At 52.1% G+C, this 18,077-nt stretch overlaps 9 protein-coding genes across 9 annotated transcripts; 5 read left to right on the forward strand and 4 right to left on the reverse strand.

Annotated features, from left to right (window-relative positions):
* Nucleotides 1-1,678: 1,678 nt before the first annotated feature.
* Nucleotides 1,679-3,060, forward strand: BJX67DRAFT_388702 (amphiphysin-like protein RVS161; the record flags this gene model as incomplete). Its single annotated transcript, XM_071034392.1, has 6 exons — nt 1,679-1,691; nt 1,757-1,807; nt 1,959-2,004; nt 2,062-2,135; nt 2,197-2,344; nt 2,411-3,060. The coding sequence occupies 6 exons, from the start codon at nt 1,679-1,681 to the stop codon at nt 2,862-2,864; spliced, it is 786 nt and encodes a 261-aa protein (XP_070885272.1). The 3' UTR covers nt 2,865-3,060.
* BJX67DRAFT_144284 (aminoacyl-tRNA hydrolase) lies at nt 2,967-3,967 on the reverse strand. Its single transcript, XM_071024710.1, has one exon. The coding sequence runs from the start codon at nt 3,714-3,716 to the stop codon at nt 3,069-3,071; it is 648 nt and encodes a 215-aa protein (XP_070885273.1). The 5' UTR covers nt 3,717-3,967; the 3' UTR covers nt 2,967-3,068.
* Nucleotides 3,968-4,598, forward strand: BJX67DRAFT_144283 (uncharacterized protein). The gene has a single exon (XM_071024709.1). It carries the CDS (start codon nt 4,219-4,221, stop codon nt 4,561-4,563), a length of 345 nt encoding a protein of 114 aa, XP_070885274.1. The 5' UTR covers nt 3,968-4,218; the 3' UTR covers nt 4,564-4,598.
* Nucleotides 4,599-5,130: 532 nt separating this feature from the next.
* On the forward strand, nt 5,131-6,692 carry BJX67DRAFT_144381 (class I SAM-dependent methyltransferase). Its single transcript, XM_071024711.1, has 2 exons — nt 5,131-5,500; nt 5,565-6,692. Exons 1-2 carry the CDS (start codon nt 5,355-5,357, stop codon nt 6,526-6,528), a joined length of 1,110 nt encoding a protein of 369 aa, XP_070885275.1. The 5' UTR covers nt 5,131-5,354; the 3' UTR covers nt 6,529-6,692.
* Nucleotides 6,693-8,218, reverse strand: BJX67DRAFT_144182 (rRNA-binding ribosome biosynthesis protein RPF1). The gene has a single exon (XM_071024708.1). It carries the CDS (start codon nt 8,162-8,164, stop codon nt 6,857-6,859), a length of 1,308 nt encoding a protein of 435 aa, XP_070885276.1. The 5' UTR covers nt 8,165-8,218; the 3' UTR covers nt 6,693-6,856.
* Nucleotides 8,219-8,654: 436 nt separating this feature from the next.
* Nucleotides 8,655-12,990, forward strand: BJX67DRAFT_372706 (uncharacterized protein; the record flags this gene model as incomplete). Its single annotated transcript, XM_071031278.1, has 3 exons — nt 8,655-10,238; nt 10,295-10,669; nt 11,134-12,990. The coding sequence occupies 3 exons, from the start codon at nt 8,655-8,657 to the stop codon at nt 12,988-12,990; spliced, it is 3,816 nt and encodes a 1,271-aa protein (XP_070885277.1).
* A 95-nt stretch (nt 12,991-13,085) lies between these two features.
* Nucleotides 13,086-13,706, forward strand: BJX67DRAFT_144434 (uncharacterized protein). The gene has a single exon (XM_071024712.1). The coding sequence runs from the start codon at nt 13,181-13,183 to the stop codon at nt 13,499-13,501; it is 321 nt and encodes a 106-aa protein (XP_070885278.1). The 5' UTR covers nt 13,086-13,180; the 3' UTR covers nt 13,502-13,706.
* A 50-nt stretch (nt 13,707-13,756) lies between these two features.
* On the reverse strand, nt 13,757-17,013 carry BJX67DRAFT_144551 (serine/threonine protein kinase CLA4). The gene is made up of 5 exons (XM_071024713.1): nt 16,868-17,013; nt 16,673-16,803; nt 14,533-16,567; nt 14,380-14,479; nt 13,757-14,324 (listed from the first exon to the last, which is right to left on the reverse strand). Exons 2-5 carry the CDS (start codon nt 16,690-16,692, stop codon nt 13,912-13,914), a joined length of 2,568 nt encoding a protein of 855 aa, XP_070885279.1. The 5' UTR covers nt 16,693-16,803; nt 16,868-17,013; the 3' UTR covers nt 13,757-13,911.
* BJX67DRAFT_144615 (uncharacterized protein) lies at nt 16,790-18,041 on the reverse strand. The gene is made up of 3 exons (XM_071024714.1): nt 17,588-18,041; nt 17,188-17,527; nt 16,790-16,803 (listed from the first exon to the last, which is right to left on the reverse strand). Exons 1-2 carry the CDS (start codon nt 17,811-17,813, stop codon nt 17,271-17,273), a joined length of 483 nt encoding a protein of 160 aa, XP_070885280.1. The 5' UTR covers nt 17,814-18,041; the 3' UTR covers nt 16,790-16,803; nt 17,188-17,270.
* Nucleotides 18,042-18,077: the final 36 nt, after the last annotated feature.

Raw genomic sequence — 18,077 nt, forward strand, 5'->3', positions numbered from 1 at the left:
ATCGTTGATCCAACGACCTCCCACCATGAATCTAAAGCACACAGTTTCTTGAAGGCAAACCGTGGCTAGCCGAGTCAAGTGACTCTTCGCATTGAACCATCACCTGTTCCTGCTGAGCAACTTGATCTGGCCTGTGATAGGGCGAACATTGTTTTCGAATTGCACAGCTTCTCTCAAGCTGTGTGGACAATGGGCATCTGACCTCGTGGAGCCACGAAAAAGAAAATTGTTGTTTCATAGGGCTGTAACTCTGTCTTGTCAGGTTATGTAATTTCGCCACTGGAGATACAGCGTTTGTATGGCTTCACTGTCGTCGATCTGTCGCATTTGAGTTCTTGTCGTGCTCTTGGTGATGGCGCAGCACGAGGGGAAAGCTTCCCCTGACGTCAGAATCAGCCCAAAACCGATGCCATCTGACATGGTTTCGCTTCGTGATGTGAGAAAGACTGAGAGACTCTCAATCTGATTCCTCGCTCCAGCATCCAATACCACAGCACACTCAGCACAGGACAGCGCTTGATGGTGGAGAGTCTTCGAAGGCAGGGACCTCACGCTCAATTTAGCCTACCTGGGAAGCGTTCGATGCGTGTGTTCCACTAACTTTATCATCACAACCTGGGAGGTTGGTCACAGGTACAAAGTACCTCGGGCTAATCGTTACCACAAACGCCAGTTGGGGACTTCCTCAACCGTCAAGCTTCTTTAGGACTTGAGACAGGACCCGAAAAGATGATAGGGAGACCTTCTGAAGATGATGAGCCCATTCCCTCCAGAACGACGAGGTACGAGCTCGTCGCTATCGGGTCGGTCATATCGACCAGGCCTACTTGTTTGCATGATCTCCCAGTTGAGCTTGACTTGGCCCATTTCACAGCAGACACAAATTTCTGGGAGAATTTGGATACATCACTTTTAGACGGCGTTCTTGTGAATCAGGCTTCGAGCTGGTTTGTTGTTCGCTATCCTCATAGCGTCAGTGATACCTACTACTGCTGAGGGCCTGGATCTGAAGCGCCTACCGCCGTCTCTTTCGCTGGGAACCATCCCATCCCTTTCCTGTCTGGCTCGCACGAGCTATCACGCATTTACCTTGTATTTCGCTCGGCATTGTCGGTTCACACTGCACTCCACCAGTCAATCAGCGAGAGCATGGAACTGGCCTCTGTTGCTTTGATCTTGCCTGAACTGTGCACGGAGCAAAACTCGCGCAGCTTCTCCTTCGAGACCCTTTCTGGCTGTGGTTAACTTACGTTTAGGGTATTTTACTCTGGGCAGCAAGCAGGCATGCTCATTAGTAGAAAAGACCTGAACGAGGGTATCAACTCTTATTCTCTCAAGAATTAGTAAAGGGAGGGAGGAATAAAAGTGATGAAGCGGTTCATCGCGAGCAGCTGCCAGAGGCTGTATTTTTCTGGTATCATACAAGCTGTAATTAAGATACACAGCCACATCCACTCAGCCACTTTGGAGCAACGAAGGACATCATCATTGCTGTCCCGCATTAGGCTTCGATTCTTGATTTCTTTTCCACTCTCCGGCCTCACGCACGCTTCCAATACGATCTCATAACCAGGGGTCGATACTACACATCCTATCTATCATCTCGTGTCTCTCGATTTGCTATTGTCTCTGATTGACGCTCTCTTTGTCCTGCTCTTCCCGACCGAGTCCACCCATCATGTCTTGGGCAGGTATGGATCGAGCTTCTGGCTGGTATTCATTGGAAGGCGCTGGCTGACATGATTACGCCCTGTAGGCTTCAAGAAAAATGTGAACCGAGCCACAACGCAGGTGATGATGAAGACGGGTATGTCTCAAGCCGGCAGTCGCCTTACCCCACAACTGCGACCCTCGATGAGCCCGGAGATGGACCAACATAACTGGGGCAGAATCTGTGGAAGCTCGGGGATATTAGGGTCGATGGTTTTTTTAGGTGCTGATACGCCGTTTCTTTCTAGGGCATGTGGAGAGGACGAATGACCGCGACTATGAAATTGAAGAGCGGTACGGGAGGCCTGGATGTCGCTTCGAAATATTGTTAACAATTTGATTATTGGACAGGCGATACCGGACCATGGAAACTGCCGCGAATCGCTTACAGGCGGAGGCCAAGGGGTACTTAGACTCACTACGAGGTATATTACTCCTTTCGAAAGGTCCATTGAACGTGCTGTGCTGATGCTTTTCTTCTGATAGCGATGACGGCTTCGCAGATGCGGATCGCAGAGACGATTGATGCTTTCTATGGTGACGCCGGTGCCAAAGATGGTGTGAGCAGAAGCTACAAACAGGCAGTTGAGGATTTGGATGCCGAGACGATCAAAGCATTAGACGGACCTTACAGGTGCGAAAGTCAATGCTCGTGTATTTGATGTAGGACGTGTTCTTATCTTGGGCTGACATCCGCTAGGTCAACTGTTCTCGACCCGATATCTCGTTTCTGTGCCTACTTCCCCGATGTGAACGAGTGTATCAAGAAGAGAAACAACAAGCTGCTTGATTATGACTCCATGAGAGCCAAGGTGAAGCGGCTTGTTGAGAAGCCAGACAAGGACGCCACGAAGTTGCCTCGCGCAGAGCGCGAATTGGAGATGGCGAAGCAAGCATATGAACAGCTGAATGAGCAGCTGTTCAACGAACTCCCCCAGCTGATTGATCTGCGCGTTCCGTACCTTGATCCCAGTTTCGAAGCCCTGGTTAAGATTCAACTACGCTTCTGTGCGGAAGCATACTCCCGAATGGCGCAAGTGCAACAGTATCTCGATGCCGAGACGAGAGACCAGTACGCCCGGGGTGATTTGGACAACAGGGTAGAAGAGGTTCTACAGGAAATCCGAGATTTGAGTATAGCGGGAACTGTTTAATGATCTTTTTTATGGCGTGCTTGCTGTCATGACATCCATACTAATTCTAGTGCCGAGATATCATCCTCATTTCATCCTTAACAGATCCGTGGTCATTATGCCTCGAGAAAAACAAAAAGGTGCAATACTCTGGTATCTATCTATCTATGAAAGTTCTCAAAGTATATTATACAATAATGGAAGATAGGGCGCATGAGCCGGACGCTACTCAACCGGCTGCGTCTGTCCTTCTGACTTAGGCGTTGGGTTCTCCTTCTCGGTCCCCCAAAGCTGCTCAGCCAGAAGCTTCACTACAGGCACGGCCGCCTTCTTGATCGCGTCCAGCTCGCGCACATCCATCTTCGTCAGGACATACTCGGAAACATCCTCAGGACTCCGACTCCTCGGCCGCCCAATCCCGACCCCAATTCGCAAAATCGAAAGCGTCGGGTTGCCCACCGTCCCCGTAAACCCAGAAACCTGCGGATATAGCCTCTTATTCTCGAGCCGCTTGAAGATATCCCTTAGCCCGCGATGGCCGCGCGGACTCGCCTTCTCTGCACCCCCGCCCTTCACGACGAGTTTCCCGAGCGGCGCCTCGAGTTCGTCGTGCAGGATTACGAGGGCCGAGCGGGTTGTGCCTTGGTGGTCGAGCCGCTTGAAGGACTCCAGCTCGCGGCTGAGCTTTATGCCGGACTCGTTCATCAGGGATGGGCTGTACCATGTTTTGTATAAGGGGGGGAGTTCGGCTCGGAGAAGGGGGGCTATCGCGTCGAGGAGGATGTGGCCGGCGCTGTGGCGCGTTGAGCGGTAGCGACCGGGGTTGCCGATTGAGGCGATGAAGAGGGAGCGGAAGGGTTTGCGGGATGCCATTTCTGGAGGGTGGATGATGTGGTGTGCTTCTATTCGGCGAGAGGGACAAAAGGCATCGTCACGGGAGGAACGATGCGGATCTATTTCTTCGGAAAGGTCCGCGCGACGCAACGATGTTTGCTTGAGCTCAACAAAAAAAAAATTCTGAGCAGTTCGTCCCAAAGCCGGGAACCAAGCGGAATGCTGCGGCGGGAGATCGCCCGGTTTACTGTGGGGAAAATCAATCTGTCATCCAGCGAGCGAATTGCAACCACTGCGGAATAAATTTCACCAGAATTCCAAATTCAGGACCGAAGTTTGTTGATCGAAGAATTGTTGAGTTGCCACTAATTTGGTTCAGGTTCGGCGCGATGCAACTCCGAAGCTTCCGAGTACGAGGTTAAGAGCCAGGGCTGGGATTCCAAAAGACTTCAACTCTTTCGACAAGATTCCACTGTCCTCTTCATCGCATCCAGGCTATCTAGCTTAATTGTAGGGTTGAATTAGAATCTTCCATTCCTCCATGCATCAACACGTCGACGCACGACGACGGAGAAACCTGCGGGCCAATCTCCATTCCAGGCGCGGGGCCTGGCACAGTGGCACCAGCGGGCTGCGGAGCACCTGCGGAGCACATGAAAGGACTGTTCTTATTGCCCGCTCGCCGTACTTGGCTGGAACCTGGCTGGTCGTTGGCTCTTGGTTTTCCGTTGTCCCATCATGGAATGACTCGGGCGCCTGTGGCTGGGATCTGACGCCAACTTTGCTGCAGGACGGCTACTTCGCAACGTGTGTTCTGCGTTCCGATTGCTGCACGTTCTGGCTCGGCTCCAGAAGCTGCAGGACTGGCCCCGTTGGCCTGAGATGATGCTGCGTTCAGGTGTCGGAAACAAAGGACGGGGAGGGGGTTCGCTGTCAGATGCGATTGATGGGAGGCCTCAGGTCCGGAGTCTCGACTTGGGCAACCCGGCAGACATTCTGGATGCGGCGTGTCGATGTCTGTGAGGCGGATCTCTCGCAAGTGCAATAATTTCCAAGCAGAAAAAGTACGGGGGCGTCCTGATCCCAAGAGTCTGGGAAGTGGGGAGAGCTGAAACTCGTTTACTCGCAGCAGTTCGAGAGCCTCGCGTCCAGCGAGGTCTCTGCGTTCCGACAGTGCTCTCAAGTGTTTTGATGGGGATTTTGTTAGTCACAGACTCAAAGCCCATCATCCGAGTGGCATCGTCCGTCCCGGAATTGAGTTCGAGTTAAAGACTTAGTCTGCTGTTGATGCGGAACTAAACAATTGTTCGCTTCCCCATTATTTAATAATCATAAGAATCATCGAAGAACTCCCCTGGCCTTGCATGCCCTGAAAACATCCAGTCCCCAATTGACGGGCCACTTTGTTTCACATTTCTTTCTTTTCCTCGCTCTTCCTCCGTCTCTTGGCCTCCATACTTCGGCTCCCTCTTCCGCTGCCTCCCCCTCCACGCCACGATGCTTGGGCTTTGTTCAAGCTTCCCCGCCCATGTCTGATTCTCATTCTCTGTCTCCCTTCCTTTTTGTCGCTCTCAGCTGCTCTCTTCGCCCGTGCCTGTGGGTAGCAAGCGATTGCCGTTCGTTCAATTAGTACCCGCACCAGCAATTATATGGTCCCGAATCGGAACTCGTCATGTCATGGACGAGACAGCGGTTCCACCGTCAATCAAGAGTATGTCTGAACCCGTTGAGACGGGAAGCGTCAAAACAACCGGGAAGCGCCGGTGGGCGGACGATGAAGACCCAGAAACAGACTCGGACACAGAGTCTGACGAAATCTCAATGTTTGCACCTCTATTCTTTCTTCCTTGCTCTACCGTGAAAGCCACTAATCACTAATTGCGGCAGAAAGTCTACAAAGTCCTTTGAGGCCCAAAATATAGAATACGTGCTTGAAAATGGCCGACGATATTGCAACGACACATACTTTATGCCGAATGACGAGGCCGAACAGACTCGGCTCAATATCGGCCACCAAATATACCTGAACCTCCTCGGCGGCAAGCTCACAGACGTCCCGCTTGCTAAAAGCGCACCCCGTATCTTAGATATTGGCACAGGGCCAGGGGACTGGGCCATTGAAATGAGTGCCACCTACCCTGGTTCCACAATCATAGCCACAGACATCGGTGTCTTTGAGAACGGCCTTGGGAGCACCATAGAGCTTCCAAATGTGAGCTTCCAGCTCGACGACGCCCGCGACGAATGGACCTACCACGAACCATTTGACCTAATCCACCTCCGCGGCCTGGCAGGCGCCTTCTCAGACTGGCCTGCCATCTACAAGCAGGCCTTCCGCCACCTCACACCGGGCGGTTACATCGAGATCAGCGACACCGATCCCGCCGCGGACTCCGTTTCGTTACCGGACACGGGAGATTCATACCTCAGCATCTTTGCCTCTGCTATGCGCTCCGCCGCCGAAGCTATGGGCCACCCGCGTGACCTGCGCCATCTCCTCCCTGATCTCCTCAACGCTGCAGGATTCACCGACGTCCGCGTCATAGAACGCAACATCCCAATCGGACTATGGCCTGAAGATCCAATCGAGAACACGCTCGGGAAAATGGGACTGATCGTTCTCCTCGAGGGACTCGAAGCATACAGTTTAAGACACCTCACAGCGACGGAGAACTGGACCGCAGATGGCGTGCGAGACCTCTGCGAGAAGGTGAAGGTGGAAATTCTCGCAGCCGGGAAGACGACGTGCTGTGTGAAGACGGTGACTGCTCGAAAACCGTTTTCGCGAGCGAGGATGCGCAAGAATAACATGCTCCAGAGGTTAAAGCAGTTGGACGATGAGACGAAATGAATCAACTCCCGATTTTTGAGCTTGCGAGGTTTGGCCGATGTATATTCTATACCCATTTGTTTTTTGTTGATAGATGAAAAGTGTTGCTGTTTTTTGTTTTTTTTTTTGGTTGGAACCCGGAACTCCGGCCTGCATGCAAATGCTTTAGCCATGTACTCTACCGAAGATATGCCGTCAAAGTGTGTGAGCATCCAGTTTTTAGTCCGTATATCTCGTTAACTGCAGTATCGGCAGGTACAAAGTGGTATGTATAAAGCTCAAATATACAACCATCCAAAGCATTGTTTTTTGAACCAGACTCCAGTCAATGCAAATGCGGGAACGGCCCTCACAACTGGAACTTTGTCCTCTGCTTCTCCATTCCTCCCTTCCACTCCCACTTTTGCCCACTTGCCCTCTGGATACCCTTATCCACTCTTCGTAGTTTGAGCGTGAATCGTGGTCCCAGCTCTTGTAACCCTGTCCGAATACCCTCCACCCCCTTTATCTCCTTCCCGTCCGTACCGACAACAGTCTTCTCCGTTTCACGTTTCTCGCGGAAGACGTAGCGGTGTCTCCGGACGAAGATGTAATCTCGCTGATTGTGGAGGGTAACGACTTGTCGTCCCTCGAGATCCGGCTGGGGAGGGAACAGAGTGCGGAAAAGGTGTGCGGTCAACAGACCCAGCGGTGTGCGGAAGTTATTCAGGATCAACTCGGGCCAATGCTCCGTGGGGTTCCCGTGGCCTGGGATTCTCTTCCCTTCTACCCAGTTGCTAATGGTAAAATGGAACATGGGTCCTTTGGGGAGGTGGACAATGTCTAACCCGGCTGGATGTTTCGAGTCTTCTTGCAGGATAACTAGAGCTGTATAGTTACGATTTGAGGCGAACTGGGCAATCTCACGTATTGAAAACTTGTAGGAGTGTGCGTGGGCAGAGCGGCGGATGTAGATACTATTCGGGAAGAGGTTGGTGAGGACTTCGGCTTCATGGTGGAGGGTTGAGTTTAGGGAGGTTGTGATGAGGATCTTTGGCGGGCGTTGAGAGTCAGGCGAGAAGAGGGAGGGGAATTTTGCGGCGAGAGCTTCGGGAGCGAGGTTCAAGTTTGTGCTCCGCGTTGATTGTGACGGGCTGGTTGCGCGTTCTGTGGCCGAGGGAAGAGACGATGGTTTGCGCCCGCGCTTGTCCTTCTGGCCTTCGTCCTCGTCCTCGTTTTCTTCGTCGCTGCTGGCAAGCATGCTGTCAAGGTCATCGTCTTCACGATCTCCCTCCCCATCAGTGTCTTCATTATCATCCCTGGAATCTCTCGAGTCCGAGTCCAACGGGCGGTTGAGTGCATCTTCCTCCTCCTGCCTCTGTCTCTTGATCCGCTCGACGTCGACGCTGATTCCCAAGGGGTCCTCGACATCACTGCCCGCTTCATCCCATACACGCTTCCTTTCTAATGTCAGTGGAATATTCCTTCTGAGTCGCTCTTCTTTTAGCTTGGGATTTTTGGCCTCTTCCTTCTTCCTCCCGAATCGCATAGCCCGGCGCGCGGAGTCCTTATTGCGCTTTCGTTTAATATGGAGGAGTTGCCGTTTCTGCTTGTTGCGCGTCTTCATCTCCAGGTCCGCACCTAAAGGCGGCCAAGCCTGTGACTTTTTGGACGCCATCCTGGGCTGTAGGTTGTCGGGGATGCCGATATGTTTTGGATGCTTCTTGTCTCGACTTTTTTTTGCGGAGAGACTTTTTGGTGGAGAAATGTTTGGCCGGCGGTACGATAGCGTATCGGCGGTACGAATATTACCGTCAGCCTTTCTTCTGGCGTCTGGTGCCCCCCTGGAAACCTCAACCGATCTCAATATTCTTGAAACTGAGCAATTGATCCCTTTTTCCTTTGAGATACTCCTCTATCTCTCTCTCTTAGCGCTCCATATCTCGCCCTTCAATTTCCCGTTTCCACTCGATTGGGCTGGGGTCAGTGTCCTTGACCTTCGAATCAAGGAACGATTCACGTGGCGAATGACTCAATTGCCGCTTCGATTTCTTTACCCCCGCCGAATTATTTCCTGTTGGAACCCCCCCGCCAGCAGAAGACGCCTTTCCTCCTCTCCTCCCACAATTCGTGCCGTTGTCCAGGGACCTAGAAACAAGGAATCCGCCATGGCTACCCTCAATACCAAGACCGGTAAGACCGTTAATCGGTCCGTCCTGGATACAATGCTCCGCCGTCGCCTCTTCTACACCCCCTCCTTCGAGATCTACGGAGGCGTCTCCGGGCTGTACGATTACGGGCCGCCCGGTTGCGCCGTTCAAAACAACATCGTGGAGACATGGCGGAAACACTTCGTACTGGAAGAAGATATGCTTGAGGTCGACTGCACGATGATGACCCCGCACGAAGTCCTCAAAACGAGTGGCCATGTCGAGAAGTTCGCTGATTGGATGTGCAAGGACCCCAAAACCGGCGAAATTTTTCGTGCAGATCATTTAGTGGAAGAAGTTCTTGAGGCTCGTCTCAAGGGTGATAAAGTGGCTCGTGGTCAGAAGGTCGAAGTCGATGCGGAGAAGGAGGCAAAGAAGAAGAAGAAAGCTCAGAGCGAGGCTGTCAAGCTCGATGATGCGGTCGTCAAGGAGTACGAGGAGGTGCTGGCACAGATCGATAACTTTGACGGACCGCAATTGGAGCAAATTATCGCCAAGTACGATATCCGAAACCCTGTTACTGGCGGAAACCTCCTCCCTCCGGTTGCTTTCAACCTCATGTTCCAGACCACGATTGGACCTAGCGGCAACCTACCTGGCTACCTCCGTCCCGAAACCGCACAGGGACAGTTCCTGAACTTCCAGAAGCTGCTTGACTTCAACCAACAAGCTATGCCCTTTGCTTCAGCTTCCATTGGTAAGTCGTTCCGGAATGAGATCTCACCCCGTGCGGGTCTCCTGCGCGTACGCGAGTTTCTCATGGCCGAGATCGAACACTTTGTGGACCCCGAGGGTGGCAAGAAGCACGCGCGATTCGAGGAGGTCAAGGATATTGAGTTGACGTTGCTCAACCGGGATGTACAGCTGTCTGGGAGTACCAAGACTGAAAAGGTAACTGTTGGAAAGGCAGTTGAAAGTGGGTTGGTAGACAACGAAACCCTTGGATATTTCCTTGCACGTATCCAGTTGTTCCTTCTCAAGATCGGTGTTGATCCGACCAAACTCCGCTTCCGCCAGCACATGGCCAACGAGATGGCCCACTATGCCTGTGACTGCTGGGATGCCGAACTGTTCACCAGCTACGGCTGGATTGAGTGTGTTGGCTGTGCGGACCGCAGTGCCTATGACTTGAATGTTCACAAGAATAAGACCGGAGCGCCTTTGGTTGTTCGCGAAACCCGTGCAGAGCCACTAAAGATTGAAGAATGGCAGATCGACCTGGACAAGAAGAAGTTTGGTCCCCGATTCAAGAAAGACGGCAAGGCCGTTGAAGCTGCTATCCACGAGCTATCCCAGGAACTCCGCGAGAAGCTAGCTCTTGACCTTGAGCAGACTGGCAAGATTGAAGTGGACGTCCCAAGTATCGCCTTCAGCAAGGCTGAGCTAGATAAGGACATCATCAAGATCGAGAAGCGCACCCGCGTTGAGAACGTCCGCGAATACACGCCCAACGTGATTGAGCCATCTTTTGGTATTGGCCGTATTCTGTACAGCTTGATGGAACACGTCTACTGGGCCCGTGAAGAAGATGAGGCGCGCGGCGTAAGTATTTTTGTTCTTCTTTTCCCCGTTCATTCTGAGGCTTACTCGATGTCCAGGTTCTATCGTTCCCCCCTGTAATTGCGCCTACTAAAGTCCTCCTTGTGCCTCTCTCAACCAACACCGCTTTCCGCCCTCTTGTACAAAGACTGATGGTCAGACTCCGGCAGCTGGGCGTTTCTAGCCGTGTCGATGATTCGTCGGCTAGTATCGGTAAGCGGTATGCACGCAACGACGAACTTGGGACGCCATTTGGTGTCACTGTTGATTTCCAGTCTGTAAAGGATAACACTTTCACACTGCGTGACCGTGACACTACGAAGCAGGTGCGCGCCAGCGAAGATGAGATCCTGCACGCCCTCAAGTCCCTAGTGGAAGGCGAAGAGACCTGGGAGGATGTTCGGAATCGACTACCTGAGTTTACCGGGCAAGAGGTGGATTAGACAAATAAATACTGCGTAAAAATATCCAAAGACCATTTATTTCACGAGATCTACAACACCCACGGTATATATGTACTCGTGTGGCCTTCGTAGTTCCTTCATGCACTGAATTGATGCCAAGATATCCAGGCCACAACGTCATCTAAATCGGTCGAAAAACACCCGCCAGTTGGCTTCATCGTCATTCGGTTCTCCCCTTCCTTTTTGGTCGTCAAACTACTGCCTTCCACATCTTCGGGTCTCAAGGTGGACCGTAAGATGGCACCGAACATTCCATCCGCCAAAATAACCCTCTCCTGCCCTCTGTTCGCTGCTGACTTCGATCCCCGCAACCATGCCTTTCTTCTCGTCGCTGGCGGCGGCGGCGAAGGCCGCAGCGGAGTGGGAAATAAAATCGTACTATCCCTCGTCTGGTCTCGTGAAATGCAGATAAAACACTAACGAGAGCCGTATAGGTTCTCTTAAATGCCTTCAAACGCCGTGAGCTGAGCGAGGTCGTCGACATCGAGCTCTCCCGCGATGAGGACTCGGTGACCTCACTTGCCACGGCACAGTCAAACGACACTTCTATCGTCGCTTTTGCTGGCATAAACAGCTCCCTCGTGCAGCAGAAACAGAACAAGAATCGGCATTTACGGTCTTTTCAAATAGACTACCCCCCGCGACGCACAGAATCCAAAGAACCCAACCGGTCGATAAAGAACAAACTAGGCAAAACCACAAACTTGTCCCAGGAGTCGTTGTTTCGCACAGTCGCCGGGCCTAAGGGGACGACGGATACGTATCAGAGAATTACTCGTCTGTCTCCCTGGGAAGACGAGGGCGCTGCCCGAGTAGGTGCAATTACGACAGGGCTAGCGCCGTCGGGTGAAATCGTCTTCTTTAGTGCCAACACAACAAAGCCTGGAGTGGGTGATGTGATTGGGAGGATACGTTTGAAGAACGGCGAGGAGGCGGAGGATATTGATATCACTGCTCAGGATGAGGATAGTGGGATGTTCACGGTGGCTTATACCAACGGCGTCGATGTCTTCACATGTCGCATTTCTCCAGACACGAGATCGAACGCCAGCCCAAATGTGAAATGCGTATACTCTTCCCCAGCGAGCACCGGGGGACAGGGGCCACGGTCGAAATTCCGAGCACTCCGGTTCCTTTCACCCACCGCCCTGCTGCTACTCCAAAATGCACCAGACCGAAAGGGTAGTGGACTTGTGCTACTCAATTTGCTGTCTTCCCCGGCAACAATCATCCGTCAGAACAAGCTCCGGAAGTCAGTCAAGATTGGCTTGGGCCTTGACGTATGCAATCTCGGGGTCGACTCTGTGGGCTTGAACCAATCGATCATAGCCGTATCGGGCAGTGACCAATCTCTCGAGATCCTGACCACCAACTTCAATCCCCACAAACAGCATCGGGGCGACGCAGGGTACTCTCCCTTGCGGACGTACACAACACTCTACGAGGTGCATCCCTTCTCCATGACAAAGATTTGCTTCTCTCCTTTCACTCCGCCAGCTCTCCCTGTCACCCCCGAAACACCCCCACAGTACGTCAAGCTCGCCTCCGTGAGTATGGGCAACACTGTCGTCGTCCATACCTTCGCGCTATCCCCTATACCACCCTCCAGCCGGCGGCCTAGCTACTTTCTCGTCAGGCCGGGCGAACACGATGTCTTAACGACTATCGGCAGCACACTCACTGCGCTCCTCTCCATCGCTATTACCATCTTCCTCGTTCAAGCCTTCACAGAAATCCGAGGCGTCATGCCTCCTTATCTCGGCATTTCAGACTACTTACCCCCTGATATCCGTGACGCGATTGCAAGACCCTATAACGCGCCTGTTTTTTCTTCGCCATCCCCTGCCACACCACTCGAAAATTCACCACAAACACCGGCCGAATTCGAATTTGAACCCAAACTCCAGCCCCTTCTGCGCAATATAGTCCGGGACTTGGATCCGGAAACCTCCGTCCTCGTAAGCTGCAATCCGTCAACCAACCAACTCCTGGTCCAACCGTACACTCCAAATCCGAAATCCAAACTCCCAGAGAAAGCATCCGAAGCAGACTTAGACTCGGATTCGAACTTAGACTCCCATCAGCCACGACAATGGTCAGATTTCTCAGCAGATGAGCGTCTAGACTGGAAATCACAGCTCATCAACGCTGGATTCTGGACTCCCGGAACGGACGAGGATCAGAACGAGGACGAACACGAATCTATTCTCGATCATGTCTTCTTTCGCAACTTGTGCCCGCAGCCTAGCCCCAGTCCCAAGCCTAGCAGTCATCACAATGAGGAGCTTTGAATCAGGCTGAAACAGTGAGGCCTATACAGACAGAAACCCCCCGTCCCCCTTTCCTCTCCCTTTTTTTCTTTCTTTTTTACTTTTCTGATTCGCTAAACGGGCTGAAGTATCCGTCGACGAGCTTTTTGTTCGCTATATCTTGGTATGAGAAAGTAGTTTGCGATTTTTGGGGGTCGTTGTATTATGGTATATGTTTGTCTACGAGTGTACGCTTATCTCTTCATTCATCCCTATTTTCCTGGCACAGAGTGCAAGAAAATTCTTATTATTAGACAGGGAAACAGAGAGCGGGGGGAACTTCTTACTATATACACCCAATTATGGAGCAGAATTCTACGGGAAAGAGACAGACAAAGTAAATTTCGTTTCTCGAATCCCAACATCAAGATATTGGATGTGTCTATGTATTTTGTGTTTCTTTCTTGCATCCCTACCAGTTGTTGGCTATAAACAAATTATTTCTGTCATGGACTCATCACAGGGAGATCATCCTATTTTCAGTCAAATATAGGCGTTTTTGATGTCCAAGGGAAGGTGCAGCTACCCTGGGCGGAGACACCAGTTATCATCCATCAGCGTCACGGGTGTGGAAGGGGTCTCGTTGTATCATAATCGCGGCCAGAGCAACGCAAGGAGCATAAAGCAAAACCAAGATCTACTCGTATCGATGGGACTTCGGTATGGAGGAGCGAAAAGAGATATTGACGCCAAAAGAAACGCCGAATTTATCAATGCCAAGCGGCCCGGAGTGTGAGAAGAGATTCGTGCTTCAGATATCATCGAAGCATAAAATGTTCGCATGTCGTAATTTTCCAGCAGCTCGTAGATGTCGTCCAAGTGTACGCGGTGTACGAGATGTTAAGCGCTGCAGGTCAATGTGTCCAAAGAGCCGCTCTAGGGCCGAATGTAGAGTGAAGAAATTTACTGGCCAGTGTTCTTCTTCCAGCGGAGCAATTCTGCTAGACTAGCAAGACTGCAGCCCGATTTGAGGAAGTCATGATCAAGCAACTCTTGCGCCGTAGCACGACTGTCCACAGCGACGCACAAGCAAACACTGAGGAAAGACTTGAGCTCCTTGCTCAGCTTTTCGGGCGCCTTGAGTCGAGGTGTTCCGTTTGTAGCGATCAAGTAAAGAGCCTTAAGGGGTTCTTCGTTAAGATACGGAGGCTCAGATTCGATCATTTCAATGGCCATAATTCCCAAAGACCAGCAGTCAACCTTGGGGCCATACTCCTTCTGTTTGACTACCTCAGGAGCCATCCAGTATGGAGTGCCGACCATCGTAGCGCGCTTGCTCTTGGTCTCGGTGAGCTTGGCACAGAACCCGAAATCGGCTAGGGACGGTATCAGTAATCTCAGTTGAAGGAGTGCAATGCGAAGTCAACTTACTGATCTTGACATGGCCAGCTCGGTCAAGAAGAACATTGTCGCTCTTAATATCACGGTGGATAATGCTCTGACTGTGCAGGTGTGCTAGACCTTTGCAGGTCTAATAGATTTGTTAGTCGAGTGTGAGAGTTGGGATAGAGAGTCAGGTCGAACCTCTGCGCAGATAGTAGCGATTTGATCTTCCTGAATCACCTTATTGTTGTCGATAACATCGGTGAGTGCGCCACCCTCCATAAATTCCATAACAACCCAAAGCTCATTACTCTGTTCTTGGAGGAACGAGTCCAAAAAGTTGACGATATTGGCATGCTGGCTATCCTTCATGACAATGATCTCGTTGACGATCAGTTCCTTTCGTGGCTGACTGCGAAGATCCATCTGTTTGATCGCAACCTGGCAACGTGGGCCATATTGCCGGTATAGCTCGCGCGCCACGGAGGACGTGGCATTCTCCTTAACTCGCGCAACGTACACAGATCCGGAAGCGCCCTGACCGATCTTCCTCTGTTTGCTGTAGGACTCGTTCGGATTATCCTTGGACACAACCGACCGTAGCCTGTCCATGACTTCATTCTCACTCATAGCAGACATACGAACCTCCCTCTTGTGCGGTTCTGCTTTCTTGGTCAGAGCAGCCTCCGCCTGCCGGACCCCATCCGGAGCATTCTTCTTCGGCGCCTGCTTGTTCGCGATATTCAATGGTTTCACCGGCTGGACAGGCGCGGGTAGTTTGCTTGGAGGAGGGCCATGTGTCTGCTGTGGTTTACCGCTGTTCTGAGGGCGGGCCGTCGCCGCTTGGGCCCGGGGGTCTTGAGCGGGATATCTCCCGTTTGAAGGGTCATCGTGGCGAGAGACCGGAGCACGCGCTGCGCCATTGGATGAATAATCCCCTGGTCTCTGTGTTGCAGTTGGAGGAGAAGGTGCTGGCCGCTGAGCAGTCAACTGACGAGGAGGGTCTTGAGGTTGACGGGCGGCGCCGGGAGCTTGCGGCGCAGGACGACTGGGTTTATAGCGATCGTTCGCTGACGGCTCAGAGGGACCATAACCTCCAAGCTCTTGCTTGGCGAGTGGCACACGTGTTTTAGGAAGAGAAGCATTATATGCATCTTGCTCGAGTCGATTCTGCTCTTCCTCGCGTTGTCGTCGGCGGTCTTCCTCAACTCGCCGCCGCTCCTGCTCGGCCATTTCCTTCATCTTCTCTAACTGCTGTTGCTGTTCCATAGCCCTGTCAGGTCCAGATTTGCTCTGGGAGTGGCCAGATGATGCAGAGCGGCTGGAGTAGGAGTGACTACTATCCAAACGCTGTGCGGGGGCTGGGGGTGGAGGCCTTGGGGGAGCAATTGAGCCGCCAACGGTGCTGCCGCCATAGGGCTTCGGCTGGCCGGTTGCAGAGCCCATACCCCCGTAATATTGCGGATTTTGTTCACGCGTCTTGAGGTCAGAGTAGAATTCCAAGACCTCAATGACAGCTTGTGGATTCTTCTTATAATCTTCCTTCGTGATGGCGGACGCAGTTAGAAGCTTTTCCCACTCCGGAGGTAGACCGACAAAAGCTCCCGTTCGAGGATCGAAGCCGACATGGACACGGTGACTGAAATTCGTAGGGTTGCTCACTCCACCCATTCCAGGACAGCGTTCGTAGATCTTGTCAATCCAATTATAGATCTCTTCATCAGACTTCACCTCGCAAGTCAAGCTTTTGGTCGGTACATCGCGAGTGATCATGGCTGCCTTGGAAGTTGCATCTTTCGGGTTGGCTAACCGGACTATTTCGAACGCCATTCGCGTATCTTCGGAGCGAGAGACTCCAGTGACCGCGGAAAGGGGGATGGAAAGCACCACTTTTCCTGTCTCATTCTTCATAAAATCTAAGCGAGATTCGCGGAGAATTAGATAGCGCTGGTTCCACGTAGCCAGGAATTTATCCTCTTTGCAACGAACATAACCCTCCTTGACGACAGCGTAACCCCCCTGCGCTGACTGATCCGTCTTCGTCCGCACAAGAGAGGGGCTGCTAGTGTTCGGAAAGAGCGACAAATTGGCGGTCGGAGTACTGGGTGAGTCCAGGTTCATCTGGCCAAACGACGTGGCTGCGGCGGAGGCACTTGATGAGATGTTGAGCTTAGGACGGTCAGTTGGTGGGCGAGGGGCGGGCCCCGGGTTCATGAACTGGTCTGCGGAGTACATGCTACGAGAGAGGTTAGCGATTGCCTCCTTCCGGGGTTATATAGCGGCATAAATGACAGATAGACCGGCGAAAGCTAGAGGCGAGAAATGACTTAGGCTGACTTACTTGCCATAAGAGGAAGCCATTCCGGGAGGTAATGTGATGGCGGGCGCCCCAAGGAGGGGAGGATCACCTCAAGAGACAGGAGTAAAGAGGGAAAACAGGGGCTGGTTGAACGGCTTAACAACTGTGTAGGTCTGTCGAAAAGGGTATCAGTAACTATCGTTCAGAAATAAGATTATGTGGCCAGGCTAGACTTGCGAACCAAGGATCGTGGAACATTTGCACCTGTGGACCAACCCAAGGCGAAAGGGAAACTGGATCAACCAGAAGGACTTGGAGGCTGGTCTAACAATAGGGGTTGGATGTCCTGACCCACGCTTAGCAAGGAATCCAAGAAAAAGACGTCGCGGCTGGTTAGGATGCTTTGAGTGCGAGATGCACGTCTCGAAATATCCTTTGTCAAGACACGATGAGGGAGCACAAGCAGTGTCAATTGGGAAGAAGGTGAGCGAGAGACAGGGACAAAGAGCTGGGGGCGGGGGAGCACCAGGCGTATGGAGTGTTTCACGGGAAGATACCAGAAGAGAAAGTAGAATAAAGAGAAGAGGATGAGAAGCGCAAGTTGAAGGGTGACTCCGCGATACCTCGAGCCTGGGGGGAATCAGAGAGCGAGGAGTTGGGGGGTAAACGGTCGATGGGAGGTTTCACCACCGCCAGTTGGGAGTTCCGCGTCTTGCGAGGCTCCAGAATCCCTGAGGGGGGGCAGCGGCTCTTGCAACAGGACCCCTTCTCTTTTCTTTTTCAACACGGAGCCTTGACATCTGACTCTTGGTAGTATCCTTCTTTTTTTCGATTTCATTTCTTCCCCCGGAGCCGAGTTATCTTCCCACACTTCCTCTTTTCCCCATGATCCTGTGTCTGTGCCAACAGAACTGATCAGTAAAAATGCGAGACGAACTGCTCACGTCACAGACTAACATGAATCGGGGAAAATCAGTGACAGATTCTGAATTCTGGCCAACATCCTTGTGAGTTTCTCAGACGAGCTCATCCCCAATTGTGGCTCAAAGCTCTCTGATTTGCTCTTCACCAACGACCAACGAATGAGCTCGTCTTGGCAATAATGTTTCAACCCGATACAACTCACACAAACCGATCCGGGGTCTTTTCTGATGAACTCAGCACTCACTTTGGTTCTCCTCATTTGACGAGGGACGCCCTCCCCGGGTCCCACAGTTGCAATGGCCGTATCAACGAGGACCAGTGCGTTGGTGATTCCGGTCGTTCGGCCCTCCAAATAAGACCCTAGGGTCAACAGACAACCTCCAAGTATTGCATCCTGTCACCTTGCAGCTGAAGGTATAGAAGCTGTCTACCGAGATTGTGGAGGGCTTATCTCGATACCGAAGCTGAGAAGCGCGACTGTCGATACTTCTCCACTCAAGGCCGATTTCTCGTCTGGCATCAT

Source organism: Aspergillus lucknowensis (assembly GCF_044049455.1).
Source record: "Aspergillus lucknowensis strain CBS 449.75 chromosome Unknown BJX67scaffold_26, whole genome shotgun sequence".
Taxonomy (NCBI): Eukaryota; Fungi; Ascomycota; class Eurotiomycetes; order Eurotiales; family Aspergillaceae; genus Aspergillus; species Aspergillus lucknowensis.